The sequence below is a fragment of the Macrobrachium nipponense genome, chromosome 17 (genome assembly GCF_015104395.2).
Source record: "Macrobrachium nipponense isolate FS-2020 chromosome 17, ASM1510439v2, whole genome shotgun sequence".
NCBI lineage: Eukaryota > Metazoa > Arthropoda > Malacostraca > Decapoda > Palaemonidae > Macrobrachium > Macrobrachium nipponense.
The window spans coordinates 55178017-55201335 of NC_087210.1; the positions used below are offsets into that span (position 1 = coordinate 55178017).

Here is a 23319-nt window from a genome sequence, read left to right on the forward strand (position 1 = left end):
TTGGAATCTAAAGTGATTGCTCTACAGTCAAATGTGAATTGTGATAAAAGTGTTAGTGCATCTAGTGTTGTGGAAGGGGGGTGTCAGATCGGCCCATAATGCCTCTAGGCCTAGGCCCCTGCCGGATCCCAGGCCTTAGGGAGAGGGCAAGCCGAAAGCCGAAGGAGGGTTACGGGATCTTAATGACCGGTCTGACGTCCCTTCGGCAGAAACTGAGGACGAATCTCAGGCTGCGGTGTTGTCGTGCACGGGCACGAATACTTAAAGAGTGCTTCTCTTCTTCCGAGAATTCCTCTCCTCGCCGAGGTTGGGACGCTCGAAGACCTCTCAGAGAGCGGCAGGGGCGCAAGGTGACGCACAAGCGCCGTCGCCCTTGTCGCCCTCTTAAGAGAGGTTTCAGAGAAGAGGACGCTTCACGTCCTTCTGATCATTACGTAGATTCATCACCTGAAGAGTTTTGAAGCTTTTCCTGCCACAGAAAAGAAACAAGACTTCATAGGGGAGGACTCTTTCGAGCGTCCAAGTCGCTCTAAGCATGTTCCTGAGTTGAAGGAAAGGGCATCCCCTCGCCCATCTTCCTCGCACAGGATGAGTCCTTCTCCTGATCGAGAACTTTCCCCTTCAAGGAAAATGCTGAGACAGTTAGCCTCCTTTTTTGAGAGAAAGGAGGCAGAACTAGTCATCGAAGGAAGGATAGGTGGCTGCCTGTTAAGAGGACTAGGCAGTTCCCCGGCTCCTCCTCCACGTTCGGTCGGCCTTTGAGTCTCCTCCTAGTAGCCGACGCATTAGAGAACGTGATTACGTTCCTCATGAAAGGGCGTCTAGGAGAGACGAATTTGACAGAGACGTGAGTTGTCGCACAGGCGGGCCGGCGTCTTTGTCAAAAGGCCGAGAACGCTCAAGGATCAATATCGGAAGTTCAAGCTTTTTGCATGTTGATGATCACGCTCGGCGTCTTAAGCAAACGAAGCGCTACCAGGACGCTCGAGAAGACGCTTTTCAAGTCGCGCGGAACGCTCGCCAAGACGGCTCGACGCTCCAGCTGACGCTGTTCAGGACGCACGGCGTCCTACATCATGACGCTCAGCAAGACGCTCGCTGACGCTGTTAGGACACACGGCGTCCTACACATCAGGACGCTCTGCAGGACGCTTCTCACAACGCGCGGCGCCTTGCATATCGGGGATGCTTTCCAGGACGATCAACAGTTGAGTCTGAAACGTCAGGATGTTTCTCAGGTAAAGTGTTCGAAGTCATCGCGATCTTTGAAGGGCGCTGATGACCGAGAGAAGGATCCGTACTAGTGACGCTGCCCTACTGATGATGACGAACCAAATGCGTCAGCGTCGTCAGACTATAAGACGTTGACGGATTTACTTTAAGAAATTGTTCCCAGATAATTTTCAAGCGCCCGTTTCCTTGCTCTCCACCTTCACAATTTTGCCTCATCGAAGGCCAGGAAGGCCCCTGGCTTCGTTAAGATGGCCACTTCGCTCTCTGCGAAGAGAGCGTTTAAGAGAGTCCAGGATGGATGGATTCAAGGAAGGTTTAAAGGGAAGACTTCGTTTGCACTTCCTCCATCTAGACTGAAAGGGAGAGCTGGGATCTGGTACGAAACAGGAGAACGAAGAACAGGATTGAAAGACCGTCTTCTTCTCAAGGAGATTCGCCAATTTGGTGGACGCTCCAAGGAGTCTTTATTTTGTCATCGGCTAAGGTTTTCCTGACAATGACGGAGAACTGATCATCACCTCAAGGGGTTATTTAAGACGCTGAGAGGTGTTTTAACTTTTTAGATGGTGCCTCGGGGCTTTGGATGTACAATCGAGGAGTCAAGACTCGATTTCCGCTGGAAGAGCTTCGAGTGTATTAGCTTGTATGGATAGAGCAGTAAGGGATGGCTCTGATGAGTTTTAGCATCTCATTTTGCTACAGGTCTGCTAAAGAAGAGAGCTCTCTATTGTAGCTTTGCGGCGAAAGCAGTTTCTCCCGCTCAGAAACGCCGGAGTTTTATTCGCCCCCCCCACCCTTCTCACGCACTATTTCCGCAGTCCCATGATTAAGGATCTGTCGGTAAACTTGCAAGAAAAAGCAAACAAGGGACCTCTTGACTCAATCTTCCAGACGACCTACTCCTCAGGCTTCCACTTCAACAGCTCCAGCCAACCAAGAAGAAACTTTAAGCCTTTCGTGGAGCACCTTTCCCTCCAGAGGTTCTTCGAGAGGAAGGGGGTCCTTCAGAGGTAAGATCTCTTCTATCAAGAAAAGGAAAAAAAAATTAACGTTTTCTGCCCTTCAGGCACCTGTAGGTGCGAGACTCCCCCTTATTTGCTCAGGCATGGAGGGGGACGATAGGGGCGGACACCTGAAACCCTAGATGTGATCGAGAGAGGATACAAGATCCTTTCCTCTCTGCGCCTCCTTTGAGCACGAAGCCGATAGACCTGTCGCCCGCATACCAGTCAGAGAAGCAACAGATCTTACTCGACCTTCTAGATCAAAATGTTGGAAAAGAAGGCCGTAGAGGAAGTCCTGATGCTGGGATTCCCAGGCTTCTACAACAGGTTATTCCTGGTTCCGAGCAGTCTGGGGGATGGAGACCTGTCCTAGACGTCAGCAGACTGAAAACAACTTTTGTAAAAGAAAGAAAAATTCAGGATGGAAACTTTCTCAGTCTGTGCTAGGGGCCTTGAGACCAGGGGATTGGATGGTGTCATTGGACCTTCAAGACGCTTTATTTCCACGTCCCGATCCATCCCCAATCAAGGAAGTTCCTGAGGTTCGTCTTAAAGGGCAGGTTCTTTCCAGTTCAGGGCTCTGTGCTTCGGTCTGAGTACGGCGCGATGGTTTTTACTTTCCTCATGCAGAATGTGGCGAAATGGCTTCACCTATCGAAGATAAGAGTCTCGCCTCTACTGGACGGACTGGCTATCAAGTCGCCTTCGAAGTCAAGGTGCCTGGAGGACCTTCAGACGACATTCAGCTGACGAAGGCGCCCTGGGCCTTATAGTAAAATTACGAGAAGTCCCATCTGATCCCCACCGCAGTCCATCGTGGTATCTGGGGATTCAGATGGAATTTCAGCGGCTTTTCAAGCTTTTCCATCAAAGGAACGTCAGCAGAGATGCTTAGAGAAGTGTTAGCCTTCTTAGGAAAGAAACATGCTCGGCGAAGGAATGGATGAGTCTGTGGGAACCATTCTTCGCTGGAGAAGTTTTGTTTTCCCTGGGGAGGTTGCACTCAGGCCACTCCAGTTTTTTATGGCCAAGAAAAACTGGAAAGACAAGAATCTAGACTCGACTTTGATTATCTCAAAAGCGGTCAAGGATCATCTGAAGTTGGTGGCAAGATCCGACCAAAACTCTCGGAAGGATGTCCCTCAAGCTTTTGAGCCCCGACCTAGTGTTGTTCTCAGACGCCTCCATGGTGGGCCTGGGGAGCAACACTAGGAAAGGAGGAAGTGGTCAGGCCTCTGGAGAGGGGAACAGAGGTCCTGGCACATAAATTAAAAGAATTGGAGGCTATTCGGTTGGCTCTTCAGTTCTTCGAAGAACGATTTGGGTGGCCGAGTTGTCCAGATCAACTCGGACAACACTACGGCTCTCGCTTACTAAAAAAAGCAGGGGGGGGACACACCCTCTCGATTCACTGTTCGTGATAGCGAGAGGACATCCTTCTATGGGCGAAAGCTCGAAACATAGTGATCCTGACAAGGTTTATTTCAGGAATTCAAAAAAATGTTCGAGCGGATCTTTTAAGCCGGTCGACAAATAGATGCTTCCCACAGAATGGACCCTACATCTAGGAGTTTGTCAAGAGCTATGGAAGTTGGGGGACGGCCGCTAGGCGGACTCTTCGCAACCTCGAAAACGAAGAAGGCTTCCGATTTATTGCTCTTCCAGTTCTCGACCCGGAAGCAATAGCGGTAGATGCCATCCTATGGGACTGGACGGGGATGGATGTGTACGCCTTTCCCCCGTTCAAACTCTTAGGAGAGGTAACAAGGAAGTTTGCGGCGTCGCCAGGAGCGAGAATGACTCTGATCGCCCCCTTTTGGCCCTCAAGCGATTGGTTTTCACGGAGGTCATGTCTCTTTCTGGTAGACTTCCGAGAACCCTGCCAGAGAGAGTCGATCTTCTCAAACAGCCCCACTTCGAGAGGTACCACGGAAACCTCTCCGCTCTGAGTCTGACTGCGTTCAGACTATCAAGAAGTTGGCCAGAGCGAGAGGTTTTTCAAGATCAGTGGCAGAGGCTATTGCCAATGCGAGAAGAGCTTCCTCTCGAGCAGTTTATCAGTCGAAGTGGGCTGTCTTCAGGAGATGGTGTAGGAAGAAAGGTATTCCTCCTGCCACGACCTCTGTGAACCAAATCGCTGAGTCTCTGCATTGAGAAATGTGGACAAACTAGCAGTGCCCCACAATAAAAGGATACAAGAGTATGCTGTCAGCTGTCTTCCGCCACAGAGGATTAGACCTGACAAATGATAAAGATCTTCACGATCTTTTGAGATCGTTTGAGACAACCAAAGTACTACAACCGAAGGTTCCATCATGGAACCTTGATGTAGTTCTAAGGTTCTTGATGTCGGCTCCCTTTGAACCTCTGCATACTGCCTCATTGAGAGAAACTACTAGAAAGGCGATTTTCCTAACTGCTCTTGCCACGGCAAAGAGGGTTAGTGAAATTCAGGCAATTAGTAAAGATGATATTGTTAAACTACAATAAAGTTTTGTACATACTTACCTGGCAGATATATACTTAGCTATAGTCTCCGACGTTCCCGACAGAATTTCAAATCTCGCGGCACACGCGACAGGTAGGTCAGGTGGTCTACCTTACCCGCCGCTGGGTGGCGGATGTACGAACCACTCCCGTAAGCTTGTCAGATTTTTCTCTTCCACCTGTCTCCTGAGGGGAGGCTGGGTGGGCCATTAATCGTATATATCTGCCAGGTAAGTATGTACAAAACTTTATTGTAGTTTAACAATATCATTTTTGTACATGAACTTCCCTGACAGATATATACTTAGCTGATTGGCACCCTTGGTGGAGGGTAAGAGACAGCTCAATAATACAGGTAAGACGGGAAACAACTAATGTTGTAGGATATAAAAACCTTGGTTCTCACCTTTTCAGGATGAAGACTTCATAGATACTATCTCTGAGTCTGCATTGCCTGGAGAGCTACAGCTAGGACGTGACCTGATGCTGAAAGACTCTCGGATCTACCACTGGGATATGTGATCCCCTATTGTGGTAGAATTCCAAGTCGGATGCTGTTAGAGGGACCTTGTCCGCTTACCTAACAGATCCTTACCACTACCTCTGCAAGGAGCCAAAACCCACCAGACCACCTAACCAAAATACAAAGGGTTAATATTACGACAAAAAGAGGTGCCTCCTGCAACCTCTTTCAGACAACCAAAAACAACAATATAAAATATAGGGTAACATATAAAAATTTACACAGGATAAGTTTCAGCTCCCTGCCCCAGCACCGAATCCGCCGATACGAAAGGGACCCAAGGCGAAGCATTTATCATATGTGATTTTTACATCACGTAGGTAGTGGTTTGCGAAAACCGATTGGCATCTCCAAAAAGTCGCCTCCATCAAGTTCCGCACAGACATATTTTTTCTGAATGCAAGCGAAGTTGCGATGGCTCTCACCTCGTGAGCTTTCACTTTCAGTAGTCTAAAATGATCTTCCTTACAGGCAACATGTGCCTCTGTAATAAGGCTTCTCAGAAAAAAGGAAAGAGCATTCTTCGACATGGGCCGAGTGGGGTCCTTTACGGAGCACCAAAGCACATCTTGATTAGCCTTAAGTTGTTACTTCCTCTTAAGGAACTACTTCATAATTCTCATAGGGCAAAGAGTTTCTTTCAGGCTCTTCCCCTACTAGAAAAGATAAACTACGAACTTCAAAGCTCCTGGGCCAAGGGCGTGATGGGTTTTCATTCTTTGACCAGGAAACTTGGAAGAAATGAACACACCATAGAATCTTCCTTAAACCCTACATTGCCCTCAATAGCTTGGAGCTCACTCACTCTCTTAGCTGTAGCTAGGGCCAAAAGGAAGATAGCCTTCTTCGTCAAATCCTTGAAAGAGCTAAGCCAGGAGGTTCGAATCTAGACGATCCAAGGAATTGTAGGACTACGTCTAGATTCCAGTTCGGTACTACATGAGGACGCTTAATGGTTTCAAATGATCTAATAAGATCATGCAGGTCCTTATCATCGGATATATTAAGCCTCTATGCCGAAATACCGCCGCCAACTACTGCGGTATCCCTTAATAGTTGACACAACCAGATGACATTCTTCTTTGAGGAAAATAAGGAAATCTGCAATTTGGGTCACAGAGGTACTGGAAGAGGAAATGTTCTTCCTCTTGCACCAACGTCTGAAGACATCCCACTTTGACTGGTATACACGCAAGGTGGAAGGTCTCCTCGCTCTTGCGATTGCTTTAGCAGCTGTTGCTGAAAAGCCTTTGCTCTGACCAAACTTTGGACAGTCTGAAACCAGTCAGACTGAGAGCGAGGAGATTTTTGTGGTACCTGTCGAAGTGGGGTTGTCTGAGTAGATCGCTCCTTAGCGGGAGCGATCTTGGAAGGTCCACCAACCATTCCAGTACCTCTGTGAACCATTCTTGGGCCGGCCAAAAGGGAGCGATTAAGGTCATTCTCGTTGAATCGGACTCTACGAACTTCTTGATGGTTAGCCCCAGGATCTTGTAAGGGGGGAAACGCGTAGAACGTCGAGTCCGTTCCAGTCTAGAAGAAGAGCATCTATTGCTACTGCCTCTGGATCTGATATCGGAGAGCAGTAAGGATCCAGCCTCTTGTTCTTTGACGTGGCAAAGAGGTCTATGTGTGGCCTGCCCCATAACTTCCACAGGCTCTGGCATACATCCAGATGAAGGGTCCACTCTGTGGGAAGGACCTGATCTTTCCTGCTGAGGAGATCTGCTCTTACATTCCTTTCTCCCTGCACGACCTGGTGAGAAGCTTGATTCCTCTTTCTTCTGCCCACAGAAGCAGGTCTCTTGCTGTCTCGTACAGGGAGAAGGAATGCGTCCCCCCCTGTTTCCTGATGTATGCCAGAGCTGTAGTGTTGTCCGCGTTGACCTGCACTACCGATCTTCTGACTTTGGGCTCGAAAGCCTTCAGAGCCACCACACAGCCATCAACTCCTTTCTGTTGATGTGCCAGGCTACCTGGTCCCCCACCCAGGTACCTGACATTCGCTGGTTCCCAGAGTTGCACCACCCCACCCCATCCGACGCGTCGGAGAACAACACCAGGTTGGGGGTCTGTGATTGAAGAGACAGTCCCTTCGCAAAGAGGTTGGGATCTGTCCACCATAAGAGATGTTTCCTTGATGTCCTGGATAACGACAGGGAGAACGTCAAATCCTGAGAACGACGACTCCAATTCCGATGAAGAAAGAATTGGAGTGTCTCAGGTGCAACCTTCCTAGGGAAACGAATTGCTCCAGAGAGGAGAGCGTCCCCAGCAGACTCATCCACTCCCTCACTGTGCATACTTCTTTCCCTAAGAAGGTTGTTACTCTCTCGAATCCTCGGGCTATCCTTTCCTGCGGGAGGGAAAAAGCCCGAAAACTCAGAGAGTTCATCTGTATCCCGAGATACACACACTCTTGCTCGGGAATTAGTGATGACTTCTTGAAATTGACGAGAAGTCCCAAAGCCTTCGTCAATTCTAAAGTTACTTGTAAGTCCTTCAAACAACGATCTTCTGAATTGGCCCTTATTAGCCAATCGTCGAGGTACATGGATATCCTCATCCCCTTTCAAATGAAGCCATTGAGCCACATTCCTCAAAATCCCCGTGAACACTTGAGGGGCCGTCGAGAGGCCGAAACACAGAGCCCTGAACTGAAAAATTTTCCCCCCCATCATGAATCTGAGAAACTTCCTCGAGGAAGGATGGATAGGTACGTGGAAGTAAGCGTCCTGTAAATCCAAGGAAACCATCCAGTCCCCTGGACGAAGTGTTGCCAGCACTGATGAAGGCGTTTCCATCGTGAACTTCTTCTTTTCTACGAAGAAGTTCAGGGCGCTTACATCCAACACCGGTCTCCATCCACCCCCTGAGGACTTCGGAACTAGGAAAAGGCGGTTGTAGAAGCCCGATGAATGATGGTCTGGTCACTAGTTCGATAGCCCCCTTCTCCAGCATCTGATCTACTGCTAGATGGAGAGCTTGATTCATGATGGGGTCTCTGTACCTGGCCGTCAGTTCCCTTGGGATGGCCGTCAAGGGAGGTCTTTCGACGAAAGGGATGAGGTAACCTCTCCTCAAAATAGAACGGGTCCAAGGATCCGCCCCTTTTTTGGGCCCAGACTTCTGCAAACTCTAAGAGTCTGGCGCCCACCGTTGATTGAAGGACTTGCAAGTTATTTGGGGGCTTTAACAGACTTGGCGAAAGTCTTACCCCTTCTTGAAGGTCTACGACCTCTAAACGTAGAGGTTCTTGATGAAGATGCCCCTCGAAAGGGTTCTCGAACACTTGCCTTTTCCTTCTTAGCCTTGGTAGGGAAGGAGGGCGCAGGTTTTGGCTTGCCGACTGTGCCAAAAGGTCCTGGGTGGCTTTGGCCGAAAGTGACCTCGAAATGTCCTGCACTCGATGTTTCGGGAAGGGAACTGAGTAGACAGAGGAGCAAACAGCAAAGAAGACCTCTGAGCATGGGAGACCGACTTCGTTAAGAAGGAACAATAAACCGACCTCTTCTTCACGATCCCGGCCCATAAAGGGAGGCGATTTCACTCGCTCGTCTCCTTACCGACTTGTCCATACAAGACAAAACACACATAAGATCTTCTGGCGAAATTGACTCTGGCACTTCAATTTTCTTGGCTAGGAACTCCCAACGACCAATCAAGGAAGTTAAATACTTCTAGCACTCTAAAACATACCTTTGAGCAAATGATCCCAATTCATTCATTGCCCAAGTCGTCTTAGCAGAGTTAAGGGCAGTTCTCCTTGTCGAATCTACCAGTGCCGAAAAATCCGAATCAGCCGAAGACGGTAGACCCAATCCTAAGGGCTCTCCTGTTTCGTACCAGAAACCAGCGCGTCCTGATAACTTCGAAGGAGGAAAAGCGAACATCGTTTTCCCCGCTTCTTCTTTGGAAGCCATCCAGGAACCAAAAACTCCTCAGTGCCTTCTTCATAGAAAGAGTTGGCTTCATCCTCACACAAGAAGAACTCTTCGCTGTCTTCGCCGTTGAAAAAAGTGAGTGAGGAGAAGGAGGAGCCGTAGGCGTAAGGGAATCCCCAAAAACTTGTAAAAGTAGCTCTGTAAGCTTCTTGTATGAGAGACAGCAGCAGAAGTGTTCGGTTCCTCATCCGAACCTTCTAGGACGTCTTCTCGAGGCGAGCGCGGAAGATCCTTATGTGACGAAGGGATCCTAGCAGGAGTTGAGCGAGAGGTTGGAGAACGCCCTCTCTTAGAAGAGTTCACATCCACTGGAGAACGATGAGAAGATCTGGGAAGTATACGATGAGACTCCCTCTTCGAGGTATACGGAATCTCAGCCGAAGGAGAGGTAGGGCTCCTACTCCGAGAATCCTCGGAAACATCCACAGGGCGCTTACGAGGAGGCGAGCGCCTACTATACTCTATGCGCCTATCCTGAGGCGAGCGGCTGCCAGGAGAAGAGCGCCTATCGAGAGCAGAGCGCTTGCGCGGCTCTCCATACCTGTCCAGTTGCGTACGATCAACGGAAGTCCGACTGGAAGGCGAAATGCGCCTACTAGGTAGAAGGCTGCTTGCGAGACTCTTTGAGTCTAACAAGAGGGTAACATTCAGGAGAAGGGCGCTTCAAAACTAACGAGCGCCTACTTGGAGAAGGGCGCTTCCGGATTCCTGGTGCCTACCAAGAGACAACGGTCAGGAGAAGTGCGCCTAGAAGCGGGAGAACGCCCTACACGGAGAAGGGCGCTTGAAAGACTCTTGTTGTCTGCCCTAGGAGAATAATCAGGAGTATGACGCCTTAAAAGAGACGAGCGCTACTAGGAGATCTATGTGCAGTAGGCTCTTGCGCCTACCTTGCGGGGAGCGGCTAACAGTAGAGGCCGTCTATCATGCACACGACTCCTACCAGACTCTAGATGCCTGTCAGGAGAGAAGTCACGATCCGACACTCGAGGAGAGTGACATCTGGAAGAAGAACGCCTACTTGTATAAGGGCGCCTTCTAGAATCTTGAGGCTGCTGAGGAGAAGTTTCACGCGAGAGTTGAAGAAATCGCGTGATGAGCAGGTGCAGTGCGCTTACCGGAAGCGGGGAATCCAATCTGGAGAAAAAACTTCTTCCTCCATAGAGCGTCCTACCGATGTTTTGGCGTCTTGAAATCGAAAAGAGAGCCAGGCGAGCGAGGGCGCTCACGCGAGCGAGGGCGCTCACTCGAGCGAGGCGGGCGCTCACGAGCGAGCCCCCACCTTCATACGAAACCTCCCCATATGAAGGAGAACGATCCTCTGAAGAGCGGCGCCTAGATCTCTTGATCGGAAGAGAAACGTCCTCTTCCTACGTGATCTAACTGCTAGAGAGTCTGCTAGCGCCGTGATCTGAGCTTGAAGTCCCGCGAGTACTCTCGTAGGAGAATCTTCTTGTTCTTCCTCGGAAGCAGGCGCCGAGCGCGGAGCGCGCGAGAAGAAGAACGATCACAGGATTTCTTGGGTTTCTTCGCCTCCACCGACGATTCTTCCGGGAAAACCTCCGGACTAGAAGCCAAAGGACTGCAGGGAGCCTTCCAAGCCCTCTTCAACGGGCGCGACGCATCCGGGGAGTTCCAACCTCTCTTCGGAGAGGGAGACGACGAAGAGGAGAAGCATTGGCGTAGGAGCTCCTTCTTGTAGCGATCCGAGGCAGCCTGGGAGCGTACTTCAGGATCTGCCGAGGGGACGCCTGACCGGTGGGGGCTCTCCCTAGCCCTCCTGCGGCTTTTCGACTTTCCTACTCCACTGGAACTGGGAGTCTGGAAGAGGTCTAGGCCTAGAGGCACTAAGGAGCCGGTCAGACGCACCCTCCACAACACTGGGGACACTGCACTGATCACTAACACTCTCCTTACCTTCCAACTGACGAATCTTCTGATCCATAGAACGATTCGTTCTTGGCTTCAGAGCTGCCGCCTCCGAAGGCGAATCTTCGGCTTCGGTGCGGGAGCCGGGGCTGCAACTTGGGAAGAAGGTTCTAATTCATACGTTAGTACTATTAGGATCCACATCCAACTCACTCATTCTAGATCTGCTAGAACTTCTAGAGGAAGCCTTACGCACTCTATCACGTTCCAACTTCCTAACATAAGAAGAGAGAGCCTTATATTCTTCTTCATTCAATCCCTTACATTCATTACAAGGGTTAGCAAAAGCACATTCATTCCCCCTGCATTTCATGCAAACCGTGTGGGGGTCTACCGAAGCTTTCGGCAACCTCACCTTACATCCTTCATTCACGCAAACCCTAAAACAAAACCGAAGTTTTAAACTACCGATTCTAGATCAGACATCGTTAAAGAAAATCAAACTCAAAATCAAAACCGGTCCACAATCAGCGTATGCCAAAGCCAAACAAGCGAATACGTCACCAAAAGAAGTCCAAATTAACTCCAGGCATGCGAGAATCGAAAAAAAACTATCGAGAGGAACCGACAACAGTTGTTATCGTTCCCGCGACAGAGAAAAATCTGACAAGCTTACGGGAGTGGTTCGTACATCCGCCACCCAGCAGCGGGTAAGGTAGACCACCTGACCTACCTGTCGCGTGTGCCGCGAGATTTGAAATTCTGTCGGGAACGTCGGAGACTATAGCTAAGTATATATCTGTCAGGGAAGTTCATGTACAAAAATGTGGGTTTCAGAGGACACAGTGCAGTGTGCTCCTTGGATCCTAATTTCTTAGCGAAGAATGAGAACCCATCTAACCCCTGGCCAAAAACCTTTGAAATCAAGGGGTTAACAGAGTTCATCGGACAAGAGCCAGAGAGAGTCCTGTGCCCCTGTCAGGGCTCTCAAATTTTACATGCACAAGACCAAAGATTGTCGGGGTCCCTTCTGAGAACTTATGGTGGTTCTGTTAAGAGACCCGACTTTCCTATGTCGAAGAATGCACTGGCATTCTTTTTACGGAGCACCATCAGGGAGGCCCATGCGTCCTGCTCGGATGGTGATATGAAGCTTTTGAAAATAAAAGCCCATGAAGTGAGAGCTGTTGCGACTTCAATGGCATTTCGAAAGAATATGGCACTTAATGATATCATTAGCGCTACTTTTTGGCGAAGCAACTCTGTGTTTGCTTCACATTACCTGCGGGATGTGAAGACGGCATATGAGAACTGCGAGTCGCTAGGACCATACATATCCGCAGAAATGGTGTTGGGGGCAGGGAGCAGCACAAATACTATCCTATAGAAAAGGGTAGGTGTGCTTTTTAATTTTGGTGTTGGTTTATGGTTGAAGGGTTGGTTGCTTGAGGCGCTTTCCCTTTCTTTAGCCTAGAAGTTATGGGACTAACTTCCATAGGTTAGGTCAGGTGGTGGTTTTTAGCTTCGTTGCCCTCACAGTATGGTCAATATGGTCTAGTCACATTGTGGTCACGCCCACCCCGTTGACAGATCATCTAGAGCGCAACCAACCTACACAGGTCACTACCTTGTTGGCAACTCTAGTAAAGCAAAAGCAGACTTCGGTGACAGTAATCAAGAAGTCAGCTATGCTAACAGGTAAGGAATCAAGATGTCAATCATCTGCACTTGAGGTGTTTCCTAAATCCTTCTATTCTGTCCCTTCCCACCTCCAATGGTGGGATTCAGCTATATATATATCTGACAGGTAAGTTTCATGAACAAAATGTTATTGTTATGATACAATAAAGTTTGTTCATACTTACCTGGCAGATATATATAATTAAAGTACCCACCCACCTCCCCTCAGGGGACAGTGGTATGAAAAATCTGAATAGAAAATGGGAATGATTCCTGATATCCGCCTCCCAGCGGCGGGAATGGGTACTAACCACCTGGCCGCCCACTGCGTGTGCCGGGAGTTTTGAAATTCTGTCGGACGTCTGAGAATACAGCTATATATATATCTGCCAGGTAAGTATGAACAAACTTTATTGTATCATAACAATAACATATTATCTAGAAGTATGACGCTGGCATGCGGTTGAGTGTGATCGCTAAGGAATACGGCCGAAATCCGTCGATGATAGGCACCATCCTTAAGCAGAAGGAAGCCATCAAAGCAGCTACACCTTCCAAGGGCGTGACTATTTTGTCCAACAAGAGGAGCCACGTGCACGATGAGATGGAGAGGCTGCTTCTCGTATGGATAAAAGACAAAGAAATCGCTGGCGATACGATAACGGAGACAGCAATCTCCCACAAGGCCAGCGCTATTTTCGGCGATTTGATTGCCCAGGCCGAAGACGACGGAGGAGAAGGGACATCGATGCCAACCCCAGACTTCAAGGCTTCTCATGGGTGGTTTGAAAAATTCCGGAAACAGACTGGCATCCATTTGGTGGTGCAGCATGGGGAGGCAGCCAGCTCAGACACGAAAGCGGCCGAAGCCTTTATTAAGACGTTCAACGAGATGACGATCGACGAAGGCTACAGTTCTCAGCAAGTCTTCAACTGTGATGAGACTGGCCTTTTTTGGAAAAAAATGCCTCGTCGGACGTATATCACGGAGGAAGAGAAGAAGCTACCCAGGCATAAGCCTATGAAAGACAGGCTTACGCTCACACTTTGTTCGAACTCCAGTGGGGATTGCAAGGTGAAGCCCCTACTTGTCTATCATTCAGAGACTCCTCGAGCCTTCAAGGCCCACAAAGTGCTAAAGGAGAAGCTTCCAGTGATGTGGAGAGCTAATGCAAAATCCTGGGTAACGAGACTTTTGTTGACCGAGTGGGTAAATCTGTGTTTTGGCCCGACAGTGAAGAAATTCTTGGAAGAGAAGTGCATCCCTCTGAAATGTCTGCTGTTGTTGGACAATGCCCCTGCTCACCCTCCTGGCGTTGAGGAAGATATCCTAGCGGAGCATTCTTTCATCAAGGTTCTTTATCTTCCACCTAACACCACCCCTCTCCTCCAGCCCATGGACCAGCAAGTGATATCGAACTTCAAGAAGCTGTATATGAAACATCTTTTCAAGAGATGTTTCGACATCACCGATACCACAAACCTCACCTTGCGTGAATTTTGGAAGGAGCGTTTCGACATCGTCATATGCATCCGACTCATCGATCAAGCTTGGCAGGAGGTTTCGAGGCGAACCTTGAATTCTTCGTGGAGGAAACTCTGGCCTGATGCCATATCCACCCAAGACTTCAAGGGATTCGACATTGGCGAAGCTGGTGCAGATTCAGAAACAGTTGATGATCCTGAAACTGTTTCACAACCGGATCTTGATGAGATCGTTGCACTCGGCAAGTCCATGGGGCTGGTCTTCGACGAGGACGACATCAATTTATAATCTATAGTTTAATGATAACCATATTGGACAAAATGAATAAAAGTATAAAGCATTTAACATAAAATTTAGCTTTCAATGTAACATTTAGCATAAAAGATGTATAAAATGGTACATAACAGCGGTGACATCACACCCAGCTGACTTGAGACTGAATGAGGGAGCATTGATATGTTGAGGAGAGAAGGAGAGAGAGTTGAAATATTACTGTATTTATGTAAAAGCAATAACAATTCACACAAAAAGGGGAATTCCCCAATAAATTTAACCTACTTATCGATAAAGTATGAAAACAATCAAATGCAATACAGAAAAAAATTGAGCCAGTGTTCTGTGCACCGAGTGAGACGGTCTAGTTGAACAATATTAACAAAATAGTAAATGGAAGAAGAACGCTTTTCACAATAAAATTAGCATAAAGGATTAACAAAATCATTTGTCATTGTGGTGATACACAGCTAACTTGAGGAATAATGAATGAATGATTTTAAGTTATCGTGCGTCATGGTATTGTTGAGGAGAGAAGAGACAGTAAAATCTTTAATATAATATGTACGTAAAAGCAGTACCAATTCACATACAAAATAAAATGTTATTTCACAAAACATGAAAACAATCAAATGCAATGCTGAAAAAAAAAGCTGATGAAATAGCCTCCTCCTTCGCGGGAAGCAAATTAACTCCCGAGGAAGAGGGGCGACATCAGACATTAACTCAGCCTGAGGGCTTCCCAGTACTTCCTACGACGAATCAGTGGAAGAAAAGGAAGGAGACACAGGTACGACAACTCTAGCATCATGGGGTGTAACTGCGGAAGAAGATGAAGCATCGGGGAGAGGTGATGAAAACATTTTCCACGAAGGAAAGGTCAAAACTCTACGATGCTCCCTCTTACTATAAAATAACTTCCACTGCACTCTAGGCCACACACGACATTCTGGGTAGGGATTTCACCTTACTGCATGTGGAGTGTGGGTCTGTAGCTGCAGAAGCCGGGAAATGAGAACACGGGAAACCTTGAGTTCCAGGACACACATGTTGGCGAGGCTGAGAAAAAGCAGAGGAAGCCATAACACAAGCAAACACACACACAGGCAATCAAAATAGCAAAAACAGTCAAATAGCAGGGTAAAAGGTCAAGAGAGGGCAACCGCGAATCTTACCCAGGCGGTAAAGAAAAAGACTGAACTCTATAGCGTTTGTGTGCGGTCTTTGACCAGCTTTCACCTGATATATGCACACATTGCCAGATCTCACAAGAGTCCTTGTTTTTTCATCTCCGATTTTTAACCGAATCTAGCTAGGTGCTAGAAAATTATCTTATCCTATTGTTAAGACCTCAGGTTTGTAGTTATGAAGAATACAAATTGTCCTAAAAATTTGTCATATTTCAAATTAAATTTGTAACTTGTCATTCATTTATATGTACGTATACTGAAGTTATGGGCTATGTATTAAGGGAAAGATCAGGATATATAAAGTGTATTTATTTTATTTTATAGTTTAAGTATTTCATAAATGTTTATTTTTTATTTTTAAGGAAATCATGAACGTGCCTGGAATGATCCTCCAAAGTTTGCTTTTAATTCTTCTGGGTCAAGTGGAAGTATAAATCCCTCCGGCAGACGACGTCTCTTGAATAAAAGAGTACCAGTCCCAATTGGTGCATCACCTGGCACATCACCACTACCTCCTCCTCCTCCATTAAAGTAAGCATCCATAACATTAGCACAAACTATGTCTTTACTTTTATTGTGAGGCACTAAGCCTCTATATGTATTAGAAAATGAGAGTATGTAGTTTAATTTTCACTGCTAAGGAGAGTGCATTTTATTGGCACTGAAAAAGCAAGCAAAAAAACTTATTGAATGCTTGGTGAAAGTCAAATGGAAAGAAGTAGCACTTATGGTATGTTGTAATTTAGCAAGCATTCTCAGAGTTAGTTAGTATTAAGGAAAATTGGGGTGACAAAACACCCCAGGGGACTAATTACAGTTAGGAAGTAAAATAATTGTGTATTTCATTGTATGTGAAGTATTTATCACATATACTCTTGTTTACAGAAGTATTACATACATACTTGAATCATTGTTATTGGTGAGGAAATCAGATTAACCTTAGTTAACCATTTAACGCTGATTGGACATATTAAACGTCGACATAAATTGTCTGTCAGGTGCCGATTGGACGTATGGTACGTCGATAAAAAATTTTTTTTTTAATTCGCGGAATAATACTTATAGGCCTACCAGGCGAAAACTTTTGAATCACGCGCCTTGGGGGATGCTGGGAGCTCACGGATCAAGGCGTTGTTGTTTACAATCGTTACGCAGGCACGCAAGCGCGAATTTCTTTCTTAAAGCACTAAAAAGTATCAGTGACACATCTCAGAAATTATTTCGTCACTTTGACATAATTTTTGCACCATTTTATATTAGCCGTTACATGGAGTATTATATATGAAAATGTGCGCAATTTCATGTAGAATACAACAAAAAATACTTATGATTGTAGCTTTGAAATATTCTCATATAAATAATGATGTGCCAAAATTTCAACCTTCGGTCAACTTTGACTCTACCGAAATGGTCGAAAAACGCAATTGTAAGCTAAAACTCTTATATTCTAGTAATATTCAATCATTTACCTTCATTTTGCAACAAATTGGAAGTCTCTAGCACAATATTTCGATTTATGGTGAATTTATGAAAAAAACTTTTTTTCCTTACGTCCGCGCGGTAACACTTCCGAAAAAATCAAAAAGTTTTTTGTGCGATTGTCATAATGTTTGCACCATTTTAAAATAGCCGTTACATGGAGTATTATATATGAAAATGTGCGCAATTTCATGTAGAATACAACAAAAAAATACTTATGATTGTAGCTATTATCAGTTTTGAAATATTTTCATATAAATAACGGCAAGTACCAAAATTTCAACCTTCGGTCAACTTTGACTCTACCGAAATGGTTGAAAAATGCAATTGTAAGCTAAAACTCTTATATTTTAGTAATATTAAATCATTTACCTTAATTTTGCAACAAATTGGAAGTCTCTAGCACAATATTTTGATTTGTTCATGAAACTTACCTGTCAGATATATATATAGCTGTATTTTCTGAAGTCCGACAGAATTTTAAAAACTTCCGACACACGCAGTGGTCGGCCAGTGGTTAGTACCCATTTTCCGCCGCTGGGAGGCGGGTATCAGGAACCATTCCCATTTTCTATCAAATTTTTCATGCTCGCCGGTGCTGAAAACACTGTTTTCAGTACCTCCGTCTTAGGATTTTGGAAACTTCATTGCCGCTAAGTATCCTAATTGTCTTTTGATTTATTTACTTGGATTTGTTGGATTTGTGGCTAGGCATACGCTATCTTAAATTGATTTGAATTTGATTCATTTTTGCATAAAATATCTGAATCTAGTTAGTCTAGTTTCAGACGGTGTTGTCTGCAAAGATAGGGTGTGGCTACCGAAAGCTTCGGTAGATCCGCACTTGGTATGCACGAGGGGTATGGGTCTTGCTTCTTTGTTGAGATTTGTCATGTAAGGAGTGTGAGACTTTGTCTATTCCGTAAGGAAGACGTATGATTCGTATGTACGCAATTAATCAGTAAACATGTCTAATTCCGTAAGGAAGACGTATGATTCGTATGTACGCAATTAATCAGTAACAAAAGTCAGGGTAGTGAACCTGCTAACCTTCCTGTAGACTTTATTTTGCCTAACCCTGTAGTATGGCCTACGGGCTATGAATATGTCTACGAGAGGTGCTCGCTCTCCTTCATTGCTGCGAAGTGCTACTTCTGTAATGGTTACTCCTAACCTTGCAGTGTTTTGCCTTCGGGCCCGAAGCAGTGTCGTAGAGGAATTGCCCTTTCTCTGATACTCTTTCGATTCGTAACTTAGAATCGAAAGTGCTTGCTTTAGAGAGTAAAAAGTTAGTGCAGAAGTGGCAGTGATACCCCTTGTGTAGTGGAGGGTGCGTCAGATCGGCCTCGTTTCGTCTCTAGGCCGGGACCTCTGCTTGACTCCCGGAGGACCCGGGGAGGGAGCATGTCGAAGCCTAAGGAGGGTTACAAGGACCCCCACCGATCTGGCGTGCCTTCGGCAGTTTCTGATGAAAATCCCCAGACTGCCAAAGTGCGTGCGCGTGCGATGCTGAATCCTGAAAGATTGCTTCTCGTCCTCCGAAGCGTCCTCCCCATGCAGGGTTTGGAGTTTTCTTTCGGAAGGACTCGCGCCCTCTAAATAGAAGCTTTATAGAAGAGGACGCTTCACGTTCTCTCCTCTCTCTCTCTCGTTATGCGTTTCAGTGAGAAGTAAGAAGAGGCGAACGTCGCCTGAACTCGTGTCCGTCTTTCCACCGAGAAATACGTAAAAGAAGTCATAGTAGCAGGAAGCTTTTGAGAGCGGACGCCCGGGACGCTCGGATGGACTCCAGGCGCGCGCGGGTGCAGGCCAAGCGCGAGCCAGTGGACGCCGACGCGCTCCAGTGGACGCCGAGCGCGCGCCAGTGGACGCCGAGCGTTGCACCAGCGCACGCCAGGTGTGTCGCCTGCTGAACGTTTCTGTTGAACTCTTCAAGCTCTTGTTTCAGATATGGGCCTAAAGAATTTTTACCTCTACCTTCGGTGATACCTCTACCTCACCTGCAAAGAATGTGAAGTAGGCAGTGCTTCGGAGGAAGCTTAAGTGAACAGAAACTTCTTCTTCGAAACCCAGCAAGACATCGGGTTTCGTGAATTCAAGAGGTCTCTGTCAATTATATTGCTTTTCGCATAGGTGGATGGAGTTAGGTTGGGAAAGCTCAAGGGAATATCTCTTTTGCTCTACCGCAACCTTTGCCATTCTGCCAATAAATTTAAGTTGCCACTACCGCAGTCCAAGACTTTGCGATAAGGCAGTTACGGGTTATGTAAGGCTCGATGTCCTGCACGTCAGGATCTCTCGGCAACGTTCAGTAGGATTCTTGCAAAGGCACTCATCAAAAGGACGCTCTTCAGAAAGCGCAAGACAGGACTTCCTTTGCCATACTGCCAATAAATTTTAAGCTTTAGCAGGCATTAGTTGTGATACGGGAGAGGAAGCTGGTTGGAGAGTTTTCTTCCTCTTCCCAGGATAATTTTGCAAGCTTTTTAGCCCATCTGAAATGGTTTTTCAGATGATAGATTTTGTTAGTTTCTAGTCGGGACTACGCTGCCGAATTGAACATCGTCGTTCTACCTGCCGTAAGCCCAGTCTCTTAGCAGGATTCTTGCCCCTTCCTCGTTTGAGACGGGAATCGGAAAAATTAAATGCTCGACTTCTTGGATTACGTTTTGTCAATTCAGTGACTTTCCCCCATTGACAATATACTTTCGTTTTGTCAAGTAAGTGGTATCCCCTCATTGACACAATATCTCTTTGTCCCGTAAATGGTTAGTTCTCATTGACAAACATCTCATTAACTTGATATTGCGTAAGCGAATAAGCTCTTATTGACAAGATTCGGAAGAGCTCTCATTCGTCATTCGCAGACTCGTACAAGAAATAGACTTGTAGACTACGTCAATGAACGCTTATGTCCAATAACATAAGAAGCTGAGCTGACTGCTTCGATTCTCCTAAGTTTTGTTCATGAAACTTGCCTGTCAGATATGTATGTAGCTGTATTCCGAATTCAGCTATATACTATATGTCTGCCAGGTAAGTATGAACAAACTTTATTGTGATATAATTTCATATTTTGCCTTGCGTTATTTTACTTCTGGTTGGTTCAAGTCATATACGCTTGCTGTAGTTACCTCTTCGGATGGCAACCGAGAGGTCTATTGTCTATTTTAAGGACATTTAATCGTTACTCCCTGCAGCCTTCCAGGAGTTTCCGATTTATCTTTTACCGTTGTATGGTAGTGTTCTGACGACACAAACACATCTATATATTTAGCGTTTTCTGTTTCGCTTAAATATACCAGCTTGAGAGTCTTTCTGCTCAAAAAAATAGCGGACCTATTTCTTCGTAGAATAGGGTAGCTGGCAACCCAGACATAAAGTTAAGAGACGACGTTCGTAAGCTGCTGGCTGCTGCTGTGTCTGACTGTCCAACCGAGCCAGTAACAGATCGTGCGCTGTCATGCGCTGTAGGTTACGTCTCTCTCTCCTGCGGGATTGACTGACTAACCGTATCTCTGTGCTGGCGGTTACGTCTCTCCTGCGGGATTGACTGACTAACTGTATCTCTGTCCTACAATCACGGACTTTAGCCTAAGATTGAGGGGATTTCTTACGTGAATGAATAAATGTTGCATTCGTTTTGCCTTACTATGTTCAACAGAGTTATCTCTTAATCCTTTCGGTGCTCGTTACCGCACGGTATAGAACTACGAGTCTACCGAAACATTGCACTTTTATATGCTCTCTTGCTTAGGCAAAGCGCAGCCTTATTAGGGAAGTAAGCATACTCGGGGAGGGAATGGATGAGCTTGCTGGGTGGGGACCATTTCCTTCCTGAGAAAGTTTGTTTCCCGAATAGACTGCAATTCAGACCACAGTTTTTTCCTACCGGAAACTGAAATATTATTCAAGGTCTAGGAATGATTCTGAACATCTCTCAGTGCGTCATGATAGAAAGAAGGTGCCGGACATCTGGATAGGGTTTCAGATGTCCTGGATCTTAATCTGAAAGAAGTAAATGCAATTCGGTCGTCCCTCCAGTCCTCGAAACGAGTTTTTGGAACCAGTTGTCCACATCAACTCTGATTTTCCACAGCTCTCTCATTTCTTAAGAAGTATCTTCTCTCGGTCCCTGCTCGAGTTTACGAGAAAGAGCCTATTATAACAACAGGCGTAGAATGTAACGATCCTCTACAGGTTCGTTACAGGATTACAAAAGTCCGTACGAATCGTCTCGATCGACGGCAGCAACTATTCACTTCCGAGTGGAATCTTTCTTTAGAAGTAAGTTGAGAGTTGTGTAGACTTTAGGGACGCCCTTTCATTCTTCTCTTCGATATGTTGAGGACGAAGAGGCTTCTTCTCTTCTCGATCCGGGATCGGTACCATTAAACGCCATCCTGATATTGAACGGGGATGGATGTTTAGTCTCTTTTCCCCTTTTTCAATCGCTTAGGAAATGTAATAAGAGGATTTATGATGTCACGGAGCGACAATGACGCTGATCGCCCCATGTTGGCCTTCAGGATCCTGGATTCACTGAGGTCACATACTTCCTAGTTCACTTTCCAAGGACCTTTTCCGAGAGAGTCGGTCTACTCTAACTCGAAAGGTACCTATAACCTCTCCGCTCTGAGTCTGACTACGTTCAGACTATCGAGATGTTGACAGGAATAAGATTACCGTCTTCCATTCCCGTCTGAAGAATGGGATAAGCTGCCAGTCACAACTATTAAAGAATATGCAAATATGTTGTTGACGGCCTTTGGGCTCAGAGATTTGCGTCTGTCAAACAACAAAGCCCTTCACGATCTTTGAGTTCTGTGGAATCTCGAAACTCGCTCACCATCTACTTTTTGTCTCACCTGTTTTCTCGGAGTCAGACACTCGTGCGAGATCAGGCGACATATAGTAGCCCTGAGTTTCTTGTTGACGAAGTCGGTTGCGTTTATACACCCCCGATGATCGTGTAACATGAGACCAGGTTGGACTGTCAGGCATTCTTCCTTCGGGACTGAATCGCCTTTTTGCTCCTCGCTCCTTTCTCCTGGCACCAGAAGCTCGAGTCAGGAGTTGATTCACTGACGACGTTGGGTTGCGTTGATACACCCCCAAGGTTTGCTTAGATTTGAATCGCCCAGGCAGTCCAGACACTCATCCTTCGCGAAGATAGTGCCTTATGGTCTTCAGGGTACAGCCTTGCTGTCCTTGATTCGTCTGACTGGTCAACTGGTCGGTCACCTGACTTTAGTACAGACGGACTGGACTGTGCATGTCCAGATCGAAGCTTTCAATATGGAACTTAGACGTAGTCTGAAGTTCTTGATGTCAAAGCATTCGAATCTCTCCTACCTGTTACTTCTTGCATGTGATCAGGAAGGCCTTCTTCTAACCACCCTAGATATGACAAAGAGGGTTAGTGAAATTTTAAGCCATCGTCACAAGTTTTGGCTTTAGAGAACACAAGGCGGTGTGCTCTCTAAGCCTTCCGTTGTGGCCTAAGAATGGAAACCCGTTTTGTCCTTGGGCCAGGAGCTTGGAAGCAAGGATGGCACAAGTTAGTGGGCAAGAGCCAGAGAGAGTCCTGTGCCCTGTCGGGTCTCTCAAGTTTTATTTACATAAAACCCAAGAAAGTCGAAGTCATTCGGGCAATCTGCAGTGTTCCGAAAAAGACCAGACTTGCCCATATCGAAGAACACCCTGGCTTTAGTGTTAAGGAGTTCTTTCAAAAATGCTCCTTCATTGTGTTTGCACAAAGATTTGAAATCTTTTTATCTGAATGCTCACGAGGTGAGGGCGCGGCCTCGGAAGCATTTCAACAGAGCATGGCACTCAGCAACATCCTGAGTACAGGCGGCCCGCGGTTAACGGCGCAATCACTCAACGGCGAATCGGTTTTACGGCGGTCGTCAAAAATATTCATAAAAAAAATAAGGCATTTTAAAGGTATATTTACGGCACAAATTTCAGTTAACAGCGCCGCTAGCGCCGTTGTCTAACGAGTTCATACATATGTAGAAATGCCGTTCAGACCATAAAGGTTATGCAAATTATATTAACAAATTTTATGGAGAGTTATTACGTAGGTATTAGGGTAAAATATATGCCTCTGACGCTGTTCTATGCCGAAAATATCGAGTTACATAAG

At 46.4% G+C, this 23319-nt stretch overlaps 1 protein-coding gene across 3 annotated transcripts in view; it reads left to right on the forward strand.

The window, feature by feature from the left end:
* Positions 1-23319, forward strand: part of LOC135196243 (steroid receptor RNA activator 1-like) — a 100885-nt gene that overhangs the window by 12915 nt on the left and 64651 nt on the right. For all 3 annotated transcript variants that reach the window (XM_064222922.1, XM_064222923.1, XM_064222924.1), the window contains exon 2: positions 16052-16220. In XM_064222922.1, the coding sequence (XP_064078992.1) occupies positions 16052-16220 (169 nt within the window). The remainder of the gene's footprint in view (positions 1-16051; positions 16221-23319) is intronic.